Raw genomic sequence first — 16,419 nt, 5'->3', positions numbered from 1 at the left:
GTCCCGCAATATTCGACTTGTCTTGCATTGGGGTGAAGAAAAGCATTGAGTCTTTGCATCTCGACATTGCTTCCAAGGAAACAACACCGCGGTTAAAGACTGAAACAAACATAAACATCACAGGCCATAGGAGCAGGCTTTGGACCCATAGCGGGATCTCATCCTTGTTACAAAGTCCCACAGGAATTCAGGCAGTCATGCAGGAAATGTAGATGCAATGCCACCTAAGCTTCTCCACCTTTCGGAAAGCAAGAATAATATCTACATTAATCCCATCTGTTACAGGGCATCTGAGAAAACACTCATCTTCACGGTACTCAACAACTTCGAACCCAAAATGCAGCCTTACCAATACCAACCCCTGCCCTATAGCACCGGTATCAGAATTCTAATCTTACATCCCGCAGCTAACAAATCGTCAGCTCTTGAATGCGATATCATCACTAAGGATCGTCTTACACTTCTACGTGATCCGGACAATAAGTCTTTCGATGCCGTGTCCTATGTCTGGGGCAATGGCACGCATGACATTCCACTCTACTGCAAACACGAAGGAACGTACCTCTACATTTCTGCCGTTGTTGATGAAATGCTCCACAATCTGCGAAAGACTTGCGAAGAGAGACGACTCTGGGTCGATGCCATTTGCTTGAATCAGAAAGACAATCAAGAAAAGAGCATCCAGGTCCAGCAGATGGGTCAGATATATCACATGGCGGACAAAGTTCATATCTGGCTTGGGCCCGCTGAGGCGACTACACGATTGTCCTTTGCCTTCCTTCGAACCCTTGTCGCAAAGTTTGAGCCATTGCCTGGTCAAGCCAAGGATCCAACAACAGAAGAAATTTTCCAGACCTTTGAAGAAACATTTCAACACCGCGACTTCCAATCATTCCTCAGCCTTCTGCAGAAGTCCTGGTTTACTCGACGTTGGACTCTACAGGAGGGCTTCTTGGCAAGAGACGCCATACTTAGATGTGGCGATAGCAAAGTCTCCTGGCACTGGTTCACTGAAGGACTGAAACACATCCAAAGAAGATCTGAGGAACTTCAAGGTATACAGAACGACCATAGCGCTTTGTATGCTCTCAATGTTTTGGAAATGCTTCGAAAGCCAGAAGACCTCTTATCTCTCCTCTGGACCTTGCATATGAGTCAATGCTCGGACCACAGGGACAGAATCTATTCACTACTTGGCCTTGCACAGAAAATGGATCCAGTGGCCCCTGCTGCCCCGGATGTCAACAGTGAGTCTGAACCTGACAACTCGAATCAAGACCTTCCCATCCCAGACTATGCACTCAGTACAGATGTGGTATTTCGCATGTTCGCTAGCCACTGCATTTCTACTGGTCGGCTATTGCAAATTCTTTTACACATTGATGGATTTGGCCGCCTATCAGAAGCCAACCCAAAATGGCCTTCATGGGTTCCGAACTGGACAACAGCAAGAGACAGAAAAGTCCATTCGCCGACAGCTATGTCACGAAATGTACCACCCTTTCAATCAATTGACAGGAGACCCCTTCTCGCCTTCTTAGGCGACCATTACCTTTGTCCTCAGACAATTTACTACTCAAATGGCAACCATCATGGGCTACTTATCTATGGCAGTTCCTTTCTGGAGACCGTCAAAATTTGCGAGGAATGGCCAAGGAGCAGGGATAGTGATCATCTGGTGAAGTACCTGACCGATTGGATCCATCAAGAAACCATCTTACACCTATCAGATGTGGGGGACCTGGACTCTCTAAGTATGGAAAGAAAGGTTAACGAGCGTTTATGTTTTCTTATTGCCGGCACTGAATTCTTTGGGTATGCGAAACATGTATTTTTCTCGGATAGCGTGGACACAAAGCCTCGTGACTGGTGGTCTAGGAAAAGCTTCATCGAAATGCTCGAGGGGCTGTACTGGCCATGGGCGTCACGCGTCGCAAATATACTATACCCAATCGATGGAAAAGGATTCCCTTTCAATCATTACACCAGGGAAGAGATACGAAGGAAGGAACACTTGGATAAAGATTACCAACACAATCCTCCACCTACAGCAGAATGCCGACAAGCGCTGTCATATCTCCTTGACGATGTGTCCAGAATGATGCAGGAAGGAAGGAAACGACTGATAGTGGCATACTGCGATGAGGCCTCCGGAAGATTCAAAAGGCAGCACTGGATAGCACCGGAGGATGTTAGAATGGGTGACGTGATTACTGGTGTTTCAATTTGTGGAAGGATCGGGGCACTCCTACGACCCGTCAATACCCCCTCTGAGCTGGATGGCCGACCAACGTTCCAGCTGATCGGCATCGTATGGTCACTCGAGAATTACTATGAGGAAACTGATCCCAGTGGTGAAGGGGGAACTTTTCTTATCCTCTGAACATGGAAAATCATAGTACTATCTATCGTAGTAGCTTGATGTAGCAAATTCTTGTCCATTGATGCTTAAAAAAAAGGTTATCTGCCCTTTCATATATACCCCAACAATTGCTGCCTTCAGAAGGGAATAAAAGGAAACATAATTACGTCGGCCGACATCACGGATACCTAAGAACAGGATGTGCTGTGAGTATTGGCTAGTAAGTGGTATGTTTAGACCACAGGTAGTATTGAAGAGGGGAGTGAAGAGGTTCAGCATCAATAGTGTTTTTCCATTTTACTACATTATGCAAGTTATAATATCTCGAAAAGAAACCAGGTAATTGAGAGAATAGGACTAGTTAATAAACAGTACAACAAACAGTGTTGGACGTTCTAGCATTAGCGCAGTTAGGCTACAATATCCAACACTATTTATTTCGCTGTAGGTTCACTTGTCTCTATTCTCTCAACTACCTGATTTGCTCCAGACATACGAAATAACTCTTCATTATCCGGGCTGTCGGCCGCTGAGCACCTGTTGCTCAGATCTTAGCCTCAGGATCCATTCTCGCAGCCGCGACAGAACAAGTCTCCCCCACACTAGAAACAACCTGCCCATTAGCAGTATAGCAATAAACATCCTCATAAACACCCTCCAAACCCTCAGGCGGTGTTGCTAGAATCTGATGGTACAGCGTAATTTCAGCAACAGCCATCTTAGGATCCGCGAATGATTCATTGAAATAGACTGTGTTGCGTTGACACTTTCCATTGTTCAGAAGCTGGGGAATGTTGAGAAGGGAATGGAATGTGTGGGGAGTGTATGGAGAGTCGTTCGTCAACTCAAACAGCATGTCGAAAGCTTCGGCGTAGATGCCTGGTCCTGAGACGGTGTTTGGGAGGAGAAAGGGTTTGACTTGAACGCTGTACTCGCCATCGGGGAGGGGTTCTGCGGCGGAAGTATCAGGGTCAAATGTGGCTGGAAAGATTGTAGTTCCTTCGAAGGGTGATACCCCAGATGCAATACTGGGCACAATAGCCTGTAGGGCGCGGTCATTGGTGCCTCCGATGTAGTAGTTCACAGGAGCACCAATTGGGGTCTCGCCATCCTTCGTAACATCGACATAAGGGACGATCAAAGAGGCTTGCATGAGAGATGCGATCTGCAGTGGAATGAGGTTCAGGGCTGTCATGCGGATATCATTGTTATATCCCGCTTGAACTATGAGGGGGTGTTTGCCTTCTGGGAACGAAGGGAGGATGTCCGTGGCAATATCAAGGGGATCATAGCCGGTGATCTCTTTGACAACGCTTTTGTCAATAGGAACAAGACAGTATGCTTCTCTTTGTTAGTGGGGTTCTTCCGGTAGTTTTCGACTCACTACGTACTTGTGTTGGCTGACATTGTTCGATTGGCTGGGTTGTACCTAGCCAAGGTATTGGGCCCAGCTTGGGCACTGCCCAAAGAGACCAAGGTGCTGAGCGCTGCAATACCGGAGAACTTCATGTTGACGATGAGAGGATGATCGTTGACAATCTTGGATCTAGTTGTGAATCGGCTGCATTATATACGTGGAAGGGACAATCGAGAGTCCGTATCGCGACCGTCTCAGACAAAAGTGCTAGGTCCCGGCCTGAATCAAGATTTCGGTCAGCTGCATCGCGATGATCTGCACAAGGATCGAAATGGCCGACTTGTCTCAGTGACGGTGACCAATGAGCATACAAAAGGCTACTCCCGAGGACATGTTCCAGCCAAGGTGACATATTTGTCTCAGGAAATGCGCAAGGGTGAGTAGTAAGACATTACTGGCGGCCGCCTGTCCACGATCGACAACAGGAGTTCTGAGGACTGGGGAAATGAAGAGGAATGCTTTGTTTACGCTGGATGCAAGATTCGGAACAACGGAATGGCAACGCCTCATTGATGCTCTGTGGATACGTTCGCGCAAGGTACCAGTAGTTTTTGGCGACGGAGGACCTTTGTTAGCGCTAAGCTTTGTTATCTTTCTGTTATCAAATCTAATCACCTTATTAGTGATACAATATCATCTTAGCAAGCTGATCGACTGGGCGTGGCTTTGCTTGAGCTTTGACCGTGGTGAATGCCGGGTAGGCGATCGCGATTCAACGCCTATGTCTTTGTCTTTTGGGAAATTTTGCTCATATGGTTTTTTCATTTAGAGAGATTCTCGTGGGATTTTTTGGCGTAAAATAAAGTGACCGAAGTGATGAACTAAGTTGGCGTCAACTTTGAATGACTTTGTCAAATGTTTTTCAATTGCTATGTTTTACTCACCTGATCGCGTCGGTCATATTAGGTTCGAATTTGTATGATTGCCATTTTCAGTACAAAGGCAACAAATTCCTTGAACAGTCTCCACGAAAGTCAATGAAAGATGGACAAAGCGTTTGTGTTTTATATTAACCATTTTTTTATTGGCAAACAAAGAGCGAACTTTGACGGGAGTAGATCTTTATCACCCGTCAATGAACAGCATGTCACCAAAGAATGTACAAACTAAAATTCAGTTCACTCATTCATTCGAGCTAGCCAGGTATTCTGAGAGCTTCACCACGTTCTTTCCCGGTTATTGTTCTTCCATGATATATAGTCTTCACCCTCTCCGCTCAAGGTTCAACTCTTCTCATCCACTACCATTCGGTACACTTCCACTTTTACATCATCATCTACGGTTCACATCTCTTCTCTCACCAACATCAAACGAAACTTACCCTCACAACCTACAGCTCACCAAACCCAATCTGTCAAAATGCCTCGCATTATCACCTACACCTGCCTCGGCTGCAGAGCCACAATCGACAACCCGGCCCGCAACGATCCCGCGAACTGGCGCTATGATCCTGCCACCGGCGAAACCATGGTCGACATTGAGTCTTTCGAGTTCCGCTGTGCACAGTGCAACGGAGGTCAAGCTGAGTTCTTCTACCACCCTGAAGAACAGCAACTCATGTCACAGGGTGCCATTCCGGCTCCTAATGGACCCCATGGTGCCAATGCTCATCAGCGACAGCCTGGCGCTGGACGTCCTGAGCGACGAGAAAGTCGACGAAACCGCCATCGGGAGGGTCGTCACGGTCATCACCGCGCTCATGGTCAAGGTCAAGCTCCTGGTTTTCAAGCTAGGCTTCAGGCTATGGTTCCTCCGGGTATGCTTCCCCAAGCTCTCGCTCCCCAGGGCCGACCCCATCATGGTCAATCCCATCGTGGCCATGCTCATCATGGCCATGGACATGGTCACGCTCACGGTCATTACCACCACCATCACGAAGATGACGATGATGACGATTACGATAGTGATCTTTTTGGCAGTGACGGTGACGATGAACACGAGCCTGATTGCATGAACCATCCCAACAACCGCCACCGTCAGCCCAATCACAACCACGGTCAAATGCGTCAAGCCGGTCCCCCAGGCGGTCATGGTCGTGTTCCCAACGCTAACCCAATGCAAAACCCAGGTCGTCGCCTCGGTCATGGCCAACCTGGTGGTTATGCTCAGCCTGGAGCTTTCGGCATGCCTGCTCAAGCACCACCTGCTGGTATGGGTCGACCCGGACCTCAAGCTGCTCCACCGCAGGCGCGACCTGATGTTCAGAGAATGCTTGACACATACACTGGTCGTGCTCAGGGACCACCAGGTAGTGTGGAGTTACCCCCGCCTGGAATGTACACTATTCGCGCTGATGGACGGATCATCGATGATGAGGGATACCCAATGCCTGCTGGATTCAATCCTCCTCCTGGAATGGTTGCTCAGCCAGGAGCCGCTGGTCAAGGTCCAGCTCGAGCTCAAGCTCCTCCTGCATACAACCCCGACCCTTATGGGTATGATTACTAAATCATTAGTTCTGTGTGAGGATTGTGTAAGGAAGGACGGCTACGACGACTACTAGAGGTAAGTTATCAACAGATTGTTATGATGCATTTGTACTCTAAAATGTAGAGTTTGGATGAGAGCTTTTAGCCGGACTAGACTCTCGGAACGGGGGACAATATTGTAGCTGGACTACAACTTTGCTGTTGACAGAATGAGTATTAGAAAACATATAAAATAACAAAAGAAAGTATAAAAACATAAACACTTCCATGCAACTTTGTGACATGTGTAAAGTCCAGCCGAGACAATGCGGTAGCATCAGTGAGATCCCACACCACTAGCTTCTACCAAAGTGACGTAGATATGAGATTGTAAGAGCATTCACCCGGTAAACATTTCTTGGTGACCGTTGTGTTCAGGTTGTATTGAACCGAATCGGCTAAAATGAATAAGAACGAGTGATCTGCCGATTCTGCGGGGAAACCGTTGTGGATGCCGCACAAAAGTCCCGAGAGCCCGCCCGGAAATAGTAAACCTCGCTTCACCCGTTCGAGCCTTACAGTCAGCTTCATATTCATGCTGTTTGTGGTAATGGATGAAATGAGACTGGGTTGTTCAAGTTCTCATTTGTCTTAAAGGTCGATTGATTACCTGGTTCAACTTCTCAAAGCAATTGGATGGTCTGAATAGACTACCAAGAAAGAAAACACCTATTTGACAAAAGGCAATCCCCAGGACTCCAATGTTCCAATATGTTCCTGACATAAATCCTGTTGCTATATAACAATGGTCATATAGGTGTTGGTTGTTCGTGTAGTTGCTCAGGCACTGTACCTATTCAGCCTATTTGTACACCAACCACTACTCTGCCCGCAAAGATCATCGCATCCCCGCACCGCTTCAATTAAAGTATCCCAATCGCGACACCAACATGAAGATCGTTACATTGAAATGTCGTTCCGCCTGCAAAGAACAGGATCGAAGCAGTGTAGCTTGTCTGCTATTTGTTCGGCTATAAGAACCTTAATGCGTGATTACTTACCCCACAACAACAGGCGATGACGATGGTGATGATGCCAGGGCAAGAAAGTATAAAGAGACGTGAGTGAAACAAAAGGAATTGATCAAGATAACGGCATTCTTCAAGGAATTGGTGATGATGCTGTCCAAGCTTCAGGTCGCTGCTAGCGCACTCACGCTTCTCAATGGCGTCGCATTGGCTGCTGCGCCTTACCAACAGCCTGACTGCACCAAGGAACCTCTCAAATCCAATGGCATCTGTGATACTTCACTCTCCCCAGCTGAGAGAGCTGCAGCGCTAATCGCAGCCTTCACCCCGCGAGAGAAAGTCGACAATCTTGTCAGGTAAGCTACCCAAGCACTGTTATTAACCATATACTAACCAAGCAGCAACGCGACCGGTGCCCCAAGAATAGGTCTTCCGAGATACAACTGGTGGAACGAAGCCCTGCACGGCGTCGCCGGCGCTCCAGGGTCCGAATTCGCAGACGAACCACCCTATGATGCCGCCACTTCCTTCCCCATGCCTCTTCTAATGGGCTCCTCCTTCGACGACGCCCTGATTCATGACATCGGTGAAGTCATCGGTATTGAAGCTCGCGCTTGGAACAACGGCGGCTACGGCGGCGGTCTAGACTACTGGACCCCCAACGTCAACCCCTTCAAAGATCCTCGCTGGGGTCGTGGTTCTGAAACGCCAGGTGAAGATGCCCTGCACGTTAGTCGCTATGCGAGAGCCATGGTTCGTGGTCTTGAAGGTGATAAGAAGCAGCGACGTATCGTTGCTACTTGCAAGCATTACGCTGGTAATGACTTTGAAGATTGGGGAGGCAAGACGAGACATGATTTCGATGCCAAGATCACGCCTCAGGACTTGGCAGAGTATTATGTCCGTCCTTTCCAGGAGTGTACCAGAGATTCCAAGGTTGGAAGTATTATGTGTGCCTACAATGCTGTCAATGGAATCCCTGCCTGCGCGAACTCATATTTGCAGGAGACTCTCCTCAGACAGCATTGGAACTGGACACATACCAACAATTGGATCACCAGTGATTGCGGTGCTATGCAGGACATTTGGCAGCATCATAATTACACCAAAACTGGAGCTCAAGCTGCCAAAGTCGCCTTCGAGAATGGTCAAGACTCTAGCTGTGAGTATGAGACTACCAAGGACATCTCCGACTCGTACGAACAAGGTCTTTTGACTGAAAAGGTCATGGACCGTTCTCTTCAGCGTCTATTCGAAGGTCTTGTTCATACTGGTTTCTTCGACGGCGATAAAGCAGAGTATGCTTCTCTCGACTTTGACGACGTCAACACAAAGCATGCCCAATCTCTTGCGCTCAAGTCTGCAGTACGCGGCGCGGTCCTGCTCAAGAACGATGGCACTCTTCCTCTCAAGGTCAAGAAAGATGAGAGTGTAGCGCTGATCGGTTTCTGGGCTGATGACGAGAAGAAGCTTCAGGGTGGATATAGCGGTCCTGCGCCCTACATTCGCACTCCTGCTTATGCGGCTAAGAAGCTGGGACTCAACGCCAATGTCGCTTGGGGTCCTACTCTTCAAAACAGCTCTGTGCCTGATAACTGGACTACCAATGCTCTCGAGGCTGCTAAGAAGTCTGATTACATCGTCTATCTGGGTGGTCTTGATGATAAGGCTGCTGGTGAAACATTGGACCGAACGGATCTTGACTGGCCCAAGACTCAACTGGATCTTCTCAAGAAGCTGTCCAAGCTTGGCAAGCCTTTGGTTGTCGTTCAACTTGGTGATCAGGTCGATGATACTCCTTTGTTAAAGAACAAGGCTGTGAACAGTATCCTTTGGGTCAATTTTCCTTCGCAAGAAGGTGGAACAGCAGTCATTGATCTCATCACCGGTCGCAGTGCCCCAGCTGGTCGTCTCCCACTTACGCAATACCCTAGCAAATATGTCAAGAAAGTCGGTATGTTTGAGATGGAGCTTCGACCTACAGAGAAGAGTCCTGGACGAACATACCGATGGTACAAAGACGCTGTCCTCCCCTTCGGATTCGGAAAGCACTACACCACCTTCAAAGCCAAATTCGCATCCAAGAACCTAGAGATGAACATCCAGAAGGTTCTCAAGGACTGCGACGCCACATACAAAGATACATGTGCTCTCCCACCTGTACAAGTCAGCGTCAAGAACACAGGCAAGATAACATCCGACTTTGTCTCTCTGGTCTTCATCAAGAGCAAGGTCGGGCCCAAGCCTTACCCTCTCAAGACCCTGGCCGCGTATACTCGTTCGCACGACATCAAGCCCAAGGCGACCAAGGAGGTCAAGTTGGAGTGGACGATGGATAACATTGCTCGACGTGAGAAGAACGGTGATTTGGTTGTTTATCCGGGAACTTATACTTTGATGCTTGATGAGCCTACTCAGGCGGAGATTAAGATCAAGGTTACGGGTGAGAAGGTTATTTTGGATAAGTGGCCTGAGTATCATGGCAATGAGTGATTTTCCTGGTAACTCTCGAGACGCAATGTGCCGCAGTTAGTATAGCAAATTGAATATGTGGCTGCATGCCCGCTACTAAGCTATGACTTTGCCGAGCTGACGTCTTGAACTTATAACGTTTTCTTAGTTATGATACCAGAATTCACTTGTGCCTGCTCCTCCATAACCAGAAATACTTTTGCAAAAGGAACCGTAAGGAAAGTCACATGAACTCCTTTGACAAAACCTCTGCTCAAAGAATGACGTCGAGATACTTCGTATCTTGTCACTGTCATACTCAAGATGAATCCTCGTTTGGTTGCATGTGAACCTCATTTGGACGGCCGTTCTTGCACCACCATGGAGGCAATCGTTTCTGATTCACGATCTTCACACAGTAACTATAAATAGTAGTCTGTGTCCAACTTACTACCCTTCCAAACGACACCAAAGCCCGCTGCCATCAACTTGTATAGCCAGTCATGTGTACCGAGCTTAACGAATCATACAGGTGCATCGATTGCGATGAGGAGATAGAAAGGCGTCGAGATTTCACAATGTGCGAGAAGGGTAGAGACGCCAACGAATGGGGCGCGTGTAAGAATGGGCGGGTGGAACAGAAGGTCTTCAGAAAAGAACTGTGCGATGCTTGTAAGGAGAAGAAGAAGAAGAAGAAGAAGAAGAAGAAGAAGGACAAATAAATGACTCAGTGTAGACTGGTACACTGAACGGATTCGCCATCGCAACGTGTTGTTCATTCTTAGATAGCAGTGAAACCATTATATTTGTACCAACTGCGACACTGAAAAGCGCGACGGACAGAATTTTAGAATGTGCGCCAAGGGAAGGGCTACGAAGTCAAGTGTCGAGAAAAAGTCGATTCCGGACTGTCTCTGCGATGTTGGCGAGGCAAAGAAGAAGGAGAAAGACAAGTAGCCGGGATAAGATCGAACACAATCTATTTTAATTTCAGACGGTTTTCAAAATTGAATGGCCACCTGCTCATGGACTTACTATGTAGCTGTTCAGCCTAGAACCGTGAGCCAATTAGCCGTTGAAATCATGCTCTTATGGATAAGTTCAGGTTTTCACTGCAGAGCTACATATAAACTCTCACCCATACCGCTTTCGCCTAGGCTCATCCATCTCCCTAATAACAAATTCTCTTGTGTTGGTATAGTAGTCATCATATTCAGCTGCTTATTTGAACTCGGAGTCGCCGAACATGGCTTGCGTTCCCACCTAGCACATATTGGTCTAATGTAAGCGAGAAGAACGCCTCAGGGTCCCACAGCGAGTGTATTAACTTGGTTTGGCAAGGGGTAGTTACAACATATCGAGAGACAGGTGTAATATATAATCCTACAGCCGGTCATTCTCTCTTCGACCCGAGCTTCTCTTCATCATCAATAGACCGCCAAACACTAGCTAAACACCCTTTGCATCCCAGCGAAACTTCACAAGAGAGCTGCCCTGACAACATGAAGTTCTCCATCCCCCTTTTCGTAACCGCCACCATGACTGGCGCCATGGCGCAATACACAGCTTGCGGTTATCACCTTGTCAACGCCGGCAGTAAGTTTCCAGCCATAGAATCTCTTGATTTTCAACGCAATATCCGGGTGCTAATATCGTGATAAAAACAGGCTACAACCAGGCTGACATCGCCTGGGCCACTTGCGGGAGGACCGACACGTGCGAGGGCAAGGAGTGGAACACCCTCTTTATTTACCGTCCAATTCCTCATGCCCTTCCCTCAATCGAGTCTTTGGGGTTTTGCACCAACGGTTGCCAAGAGGATGATTTTCACGATAGATGCAACTAAGGGAAGTTTGTTTGTACCCCGATATTGAGATCTTTGGGTTTATTCAAGGACGAAACATTTAATTAAGGTTATTTTCCAGTTCGAAGGATAGCCTAACTGTAGAACAAGAGTCGTGGGAGTTCTAAAATAAAGGCCACTTGCGCGCTGTTAATGTTTAGTAGTTTTAACACTTTGTTTCTGTATAGTGAAAGTATTTCTATGATATCTGTTTCTAAATCTCAAATAACATGGGAAAGATCTTCCCTCTTCTATCATAAACACTGCAATGTGATAGAGAAGTAAACATGTGAAGTTTTTGGTACGGTGCCCATAGACAAGTGAGTCTTGACCAGAAAAGAGAATGCCATCGGTCACAAGTTTACACTGGTCCTTGCAAGTTTGCCCAATCCTATTATGAAACCTACACAATTCGCCAGGGACGGGAGCAACAAGACAATTCCTGAGCTAGAAGTAAAGACCCCAACCCTGCCAGGATGCTTTGAAATAAATCTCGCGGCATACGACATTCTTCGCGCATGCAAGTTCAATACCCGACTCTCAACACTATGTGGCGATTCGTTTCTTCCATATATTCCCGTGCTATGCACTCTGGAAGCGGATGCTTTAAAACTATTGATAATTTCCATCCGCACTATGATAGATGGCTCACTCTCATTTATGTATCTTTAGTAAAGCCACCTAGCAACTGCTTGACACGGGCTGTCTGCTCCCTGATTTCGTCGAGGTCCTCGGTGCTGAATCCGTCGGAATCCGCCTTCACGCTGCTGGAAATGTCCGAGGCCTGTTCGAGCCTGCCTCGTGCTATAGCTGAGATCTCCTCAGAGTCTTCCCACGCTTTGTCATCATGCTGTACGGGATCAATAACCGCCCTTCGCTTATGAAAACCCTTTATGTCCTTCAGGCCTTTCTCAAGGATTTCTTGTTTCACTCTCAAACGTTCCCTCTCCATAGAGGACTCCGGGGTCTCACCTGCAAGAAGATGCAGGTCTTCTTCGTCCATCTTCATGACATTTGTTGATCTGAAAAGCCCGGGAAGCTTACTTATGAGACAGTCCTCTACCGCCAGAGTGCTCACGTCATCGATGAACCGGTCCAGTGCAATCTAATGATAGGTTGAAACTGTTAATTTCGTGATGCGCGTTCAGCTGAAGGGTGTATCTTGCCTTGTAATATCCTTTCATATAGTCTACTGCCAGCGAACTTCCAAACCGCTCCATGCTTGGCTCAAAGCCATCTTGAAACACCTCCAAGAGCTGCATGGGATTGATGCTAATCTTTTTGTCGGAGCCATCAAAACGGTCCCGTCCAAACATGTTATTGATCGATGTCATGATCCTACGTTTGTGGCGTTTCTGCTGGCTCCGTTGAATATTCCGGGTAAGCTGTGAGTTGTTCGTGATTAGGTGCTGTGCGGCTGATTCGAGGAGTGTATTAATCTGCGCGACCATCTTCGTCTCAAGCTCGTTGATCTCTTTACGAATGTATTTGAGAACCCCGTCGGAAACTTCACTTGCCGTAGTTTGCCCCACGATCATCTCTGTCGTTACTTCCACTGCCTCGAGGATGTCCTCAGCAAGCGACAACACAATCTTTCTCCAGGGCGTGCATTGCTCAACAAAAAGATCATTAACGATCAGGGGATTGAAAAGGCCTGGTAGCTCACGACCTTTGCCGTAAATAAGACGATCAGCAACCTCGTCGATGAAATCAGACCGAGAGATTTCAGGTACGTCACGGCACCCCAGGTCACTTTCATCGTCACTCTCGGAATCAACGATGCGCTGACTGTGACCGCTCAGTCGCATTTCCTCCGAAAATACACAGAGCTTCCTACATACAACCGCGCGAAGCCTTCTGCTGAAGGTAGACCGGTCGTTCCGACTGCCGAAAAATCGATCGGTGTACGTGCCATCAACTGCATGTCTCATCAGGAGCGTGTATTCCTCACTTACTCGCAGTAAGTAGCTCCGTTGCTGCTCAGGTGTTCCTCGCACTGGACCAAGACAATCGAGCCTTTCCGCGCAATCACGAATCCCATCTTGCACGTCCTGTTCAAGACTTGGAAGTTGAGCAAGGATTTGATCTTTCAAGACTATGCTCAATCTGACCCGCAGTGCCGCCACCCCGCAGTGCAAAGGGTCAACAGAGTCCCACAATCCCTGAGAAAAGAAGATTTTTTCTATCTCGTCGCGCTGTGCGGAGGTAACATCACGCTCCTTGAAGTCACGATTTTTCAGAACATGCCAGCCGAGACGAAGCTCCTCCTCGACGTTTTTAGCCAGACGAACAAAGTAACTCTCAGATGGGGAGCCGACATCCAAGGTGTCGGGTTTTGTAATGAGGCCCATGGTTCTTACGCCATCTGGATCGGCAGTTTTGGCCATCTTCATGACTTCTTGCAGAACGTACTCGTACTTAGCCGACACGACAGCAAGTATAATGCTACGCGGTCGCGCCATATACGTCGCCACCATGTCGTATACAATGTTGATATCAGTGTCAGATTGTTCCTTGTTCCCTCCTCTGAAGAGTCCAGGGAGATCCACCATTGTTAGATGTGGCTGATCCGGCCCAGTGAGCTCTATACGGAGTGTATCTTCGTAAAACTCCCCAGTACCACTCGGGACAGCCATGGCAGATTCCGCTTCCTTCGTTATGTGGCCCAGTCCCTCGTTAACTAGGCCTGCTTTTGGTTGCCATATTTCGAGGCGTTCCTTATCCTCACCGAAACGGTTCCTGCCTGGTGTGATAGAAACTTTAACATCAGTGCTGTGACCTCGACGAAGGACTAGCTCCGTAGCAAACCGGGTACAGCGGCCGTCTTTGATGGGGAAAGGCATGCCAGAGATGGCCTCGAGGACAGAGCTCTTTCCTGCCGACTGATCTCCACAAACGATGATCTCGGGCAGGTCAACATAACGACTGACTCCATGTAATCGAAGATTGTCGATAATGTCCAGGAGATCACGATAATCTCCCACGGCGATATTCGTGTCGGAAATAGATGTCTCCATTTCTACCGTAGATGTCGAGAAGAAGTCAACTTCTGTTTGGTACGGCCATTAGTAGCATTGTCTCTTCCATAATATACTCAGGAAACAGAACATGTTGGAAACTGACCCCCCAAATTTCGGCTGAAAGCATCGCCATCGTAAGATGGTCGGCCTCCCACAGCATTGGGCATCAACGCATTTGCGATGCTTATGTGCATGATGACTTGTCACGCCGAAAATACTCGGTTTCTTTTGACTGATTGGGTTATCTCATATCAATGATGCTCTGACCTGGCTTTTGTCTTCTAATTTGCCGAACCCCGCTCCTCATGGTGTTGCGGTCTCAATTTGTGGTGTGAAAGAGTGAGGCTTATATTGGAGCAATTTTCATCAATTCTGATGTGATGACATCAAGACAGAGACTTGGCATCCTCGCGATGCTCATATCGAATCCCTGATCATAGGGTCAGGTAGTTGGAAATTCCCTGACGGGAAGCAAATTTTCATGTTCACACCGCAGCATTCATTCTGAATCCTCAGAAGAACTACTGTACAGCGCCGTAAGCTCTCTTTGGCCTGCTCCTACCGATCTCAATTCCGTAGGCACGGTAGCCGTCGCTGTTAAAGAAGGCCCTGCGGTGGAATCATGGTTCCAAAGCCGCCGAGGAACAGTTAGGCCATTCTTCAGCTCCCGCGTTGTCAAATCCTCCATTTCTTTGCTCAGCTTCATAAAAGGAGTTCTTGTAGACGTCTCAGGCATCTCATAGTATGGTGGTGGCATCCACGAGGGATAGATCTTTTGATGGGACGCGGAAGCCTGGAGTCTCGATGGATGGTGGCGCATGTACCTATCGCAGAGAAAGCATGTCTTCTTGCTCGTTCCGATAAACCGCATGCAGGGTTTGCAAGTAGGGTTACCTTCATAGAATACAATAAGTTGCATTTCGGCATGAAGTGTCAGATCCAAATGACAAGCTTTACGCAACCGACCTTCAAGCTTCGGCGTATCCAAACGGCTCTTCAACTCCTCCATCACAGGGCGCGTATCTCCCCCCACAAGATTTTCAACTTTCAATAGTGGATTTTCATGATTGGGGTATGTAAACGGTCGCTGATCAGGAGCCTTGATATCTCGAATAGAGATTTTTGCGAAGATTTCAGGCTCCTTGACGGCAAGCTTTACCATGGATTTGATTGCAGAATGATAGCGGGCAACCTTGTGTAAATGACCCAGCCAAGATTGGTTTCCTGTACCAACATTACGCAGTAGGGATTGCAGTTGTCCAGCATGATGCCACCTCGCTTGCGCCGCCCAATCAATAAATATAGCTGTGGTTGCATCACTCCAATTCCGAACAGTGGCGGTGAAAGGATGGTTTGCTACCCAACCTGAGAATTCCTCTGACTGGGCCTGACCATTATGGAGTCTAGACTTCGATTTTTGCAGGAAATCCCGGATGCCTCGCGCCTCAATTATCTCAACGATCGACAATATTCGGTCTCTATCAAGCTCGACAACCAGCCGTAGGATCTCGGTCTCTGCATGCGCCGAAATCTTCTCTGTATCACTCACGACATCAGTAAAATCCATTAGACTGTCGAGGAACTAGGTACCCTTTCTAGCCACTTCCTGAAGTATCTGGAGGACATTTTCAAGGCTTGTCAGAACAGTCAGGCAGAAACCACGGTTTCGTGCCACACGTAGTATGGTCCCCGCTTGTTGATTTGTCTCTAAACACACAGCGGCGGCTGTTTGTGCCCCCGAGCGCGAGGTTGAGCAGATAAGAGCGAATGAGTCAAGAAATTTTTGCTTCAGTTGTGACGCACTCAAAAGACTGCTATCTGGATTCTCGTCGAGTAATCTAGTCGGGTTCCCTCGAATGGGATCAATCAGACGTAACAGCGTAGAATACA

The 16,419-nt window shown here is 47.8% G+C and overlaps 6 protein-coding genes across 6 annotated transcripts; 4 read left to right on the top strand and 2 right to left on the bottom strand.

Annotated features, from left to right (window-relative positions):
* Positions 1-337: 337 nt before the first annotated feature.
* Positions 338-2,383, top strand: FIESC28_06209 (uncharacterized protein; the record flags this gene model as incomplete). The annotated part of the gene is made up of 1 exon (XM_031160353.1): positions 338-2,383. One exon carries the CDS (start codon positions 338-340, stop codon positions 2,381-2,383), a length of 2,046 nt encoding a protein of 681 aa, XP_031015599.1.
* A 523-nt stretch (positions 2,384-2,906) lies between these two features.
* Positions 2,907-3,871, bottom strand: FIESC28_06208 (uncharacterized protein; the record flags this gene model as incomplete). The annotated part of the gene is made up of 2 exons (XM_031160352.1): positions 2,907-3,703; positions 3,754-3,871. 2 exons carry the CDS (start codon positions 3,869-3,871, stop codon positions 2,907-2,909), a joined length of 915 nt encoding a protein of 304 aa, XP_031015598.1.
* Positions 3,872-5,138: 1,267 nt separating this feature from the next.
* On the top strand, positions 5,139-6,227 carry FIESC28_06207 (uncharacterized protein; the record flags this gene model as incomplete). Its single annotated transcript, XM_031160351.1, has 1 exon — positions 5,139-6,227. The coding sequence occupies one exon, from the start codon at positions 5,139-5,141 to the stop codon at positions 6,225-6,227; it is 1,089 nt and encodes a 362-aa protein (XP_031015597.1).
* Positions 6,228-7,365: 1,138 nt separating this feature from the next.
* FIESC28_06206 (uncharacterized protein) lies at positions 7,366-9,708 on the top strand (the record flags this gene model as incomplete). The annotated part of the gene is made up of 2 exons (XM_031160350.1): positions 7,366-7,571; positions 7,617-9,708. The coding sequence occupies 2 exons, from the start codon at positions 7,366-7,368 to the stop codon at positions 9,706-9,708; spliced, it is 2,298 nt and encodes a 765-aa protein (XP_031015596.1).
* Positions 9,709-11,204: 1,496 nt separating this feature from the next.
* On the top strand, positions 11,205-11,512 carry FIESC28_06205 (uncharacterized protein; the record flags this gene model as incomplete). Its single annotated transcript, XM_031160349.1, has 2 exons — positions 11,205-11,262; positions 11,334-11,512. The coding sequence occupies 2 exons, from the start codon at positions 11,205-11,207 to the stop codon at positions 11,510-11,512; spliced, it is 237 nt and encodes a 78-aa protein (XP_031015595.1).
* Positions 11,513-12,167: 655 nt separating this feature from the next.
* FIESC28_06204 (uncharacterized protein) lies at positions 12,168-14,723 on the bottom strand (the record flags this gene model as incomplete). Its single annotated transcript, XM_031160348.1, has 5 exons — positions 12,168-12,531; positions 12,722-13,297; positions 13,351-13,427; positions 13,465-14,558; positions 14,633-14,723. The coding sequence occupies 5 exons, from the start codon at positions 14,721-14,723 to the stop codon at positions 12,168-12,170; spliced, it is 2,202 nt and encodes a 733-aa protein (XP_031015594.1).
* Positions 14,724-16,419: the final 1,696 nt, after the last annotated feature.

This window comes from Fusarium coffeatum (assembly GCF_003316985.1).
Source record: "Fusarium coffeatum strain FIESC_28 chromosome Unknown BRIP53273_contig_134, whole genome shotgun sequence".
NCBI lineage: Eukaryota > Fungi > Ascomycota > Sordariomycetes > Hypocreales > Nectriaceae > Fusarium > Fusarium coffeatum.
This window is presented reverse-complemented; position numbering and strand designations above follow the sequence as displayed.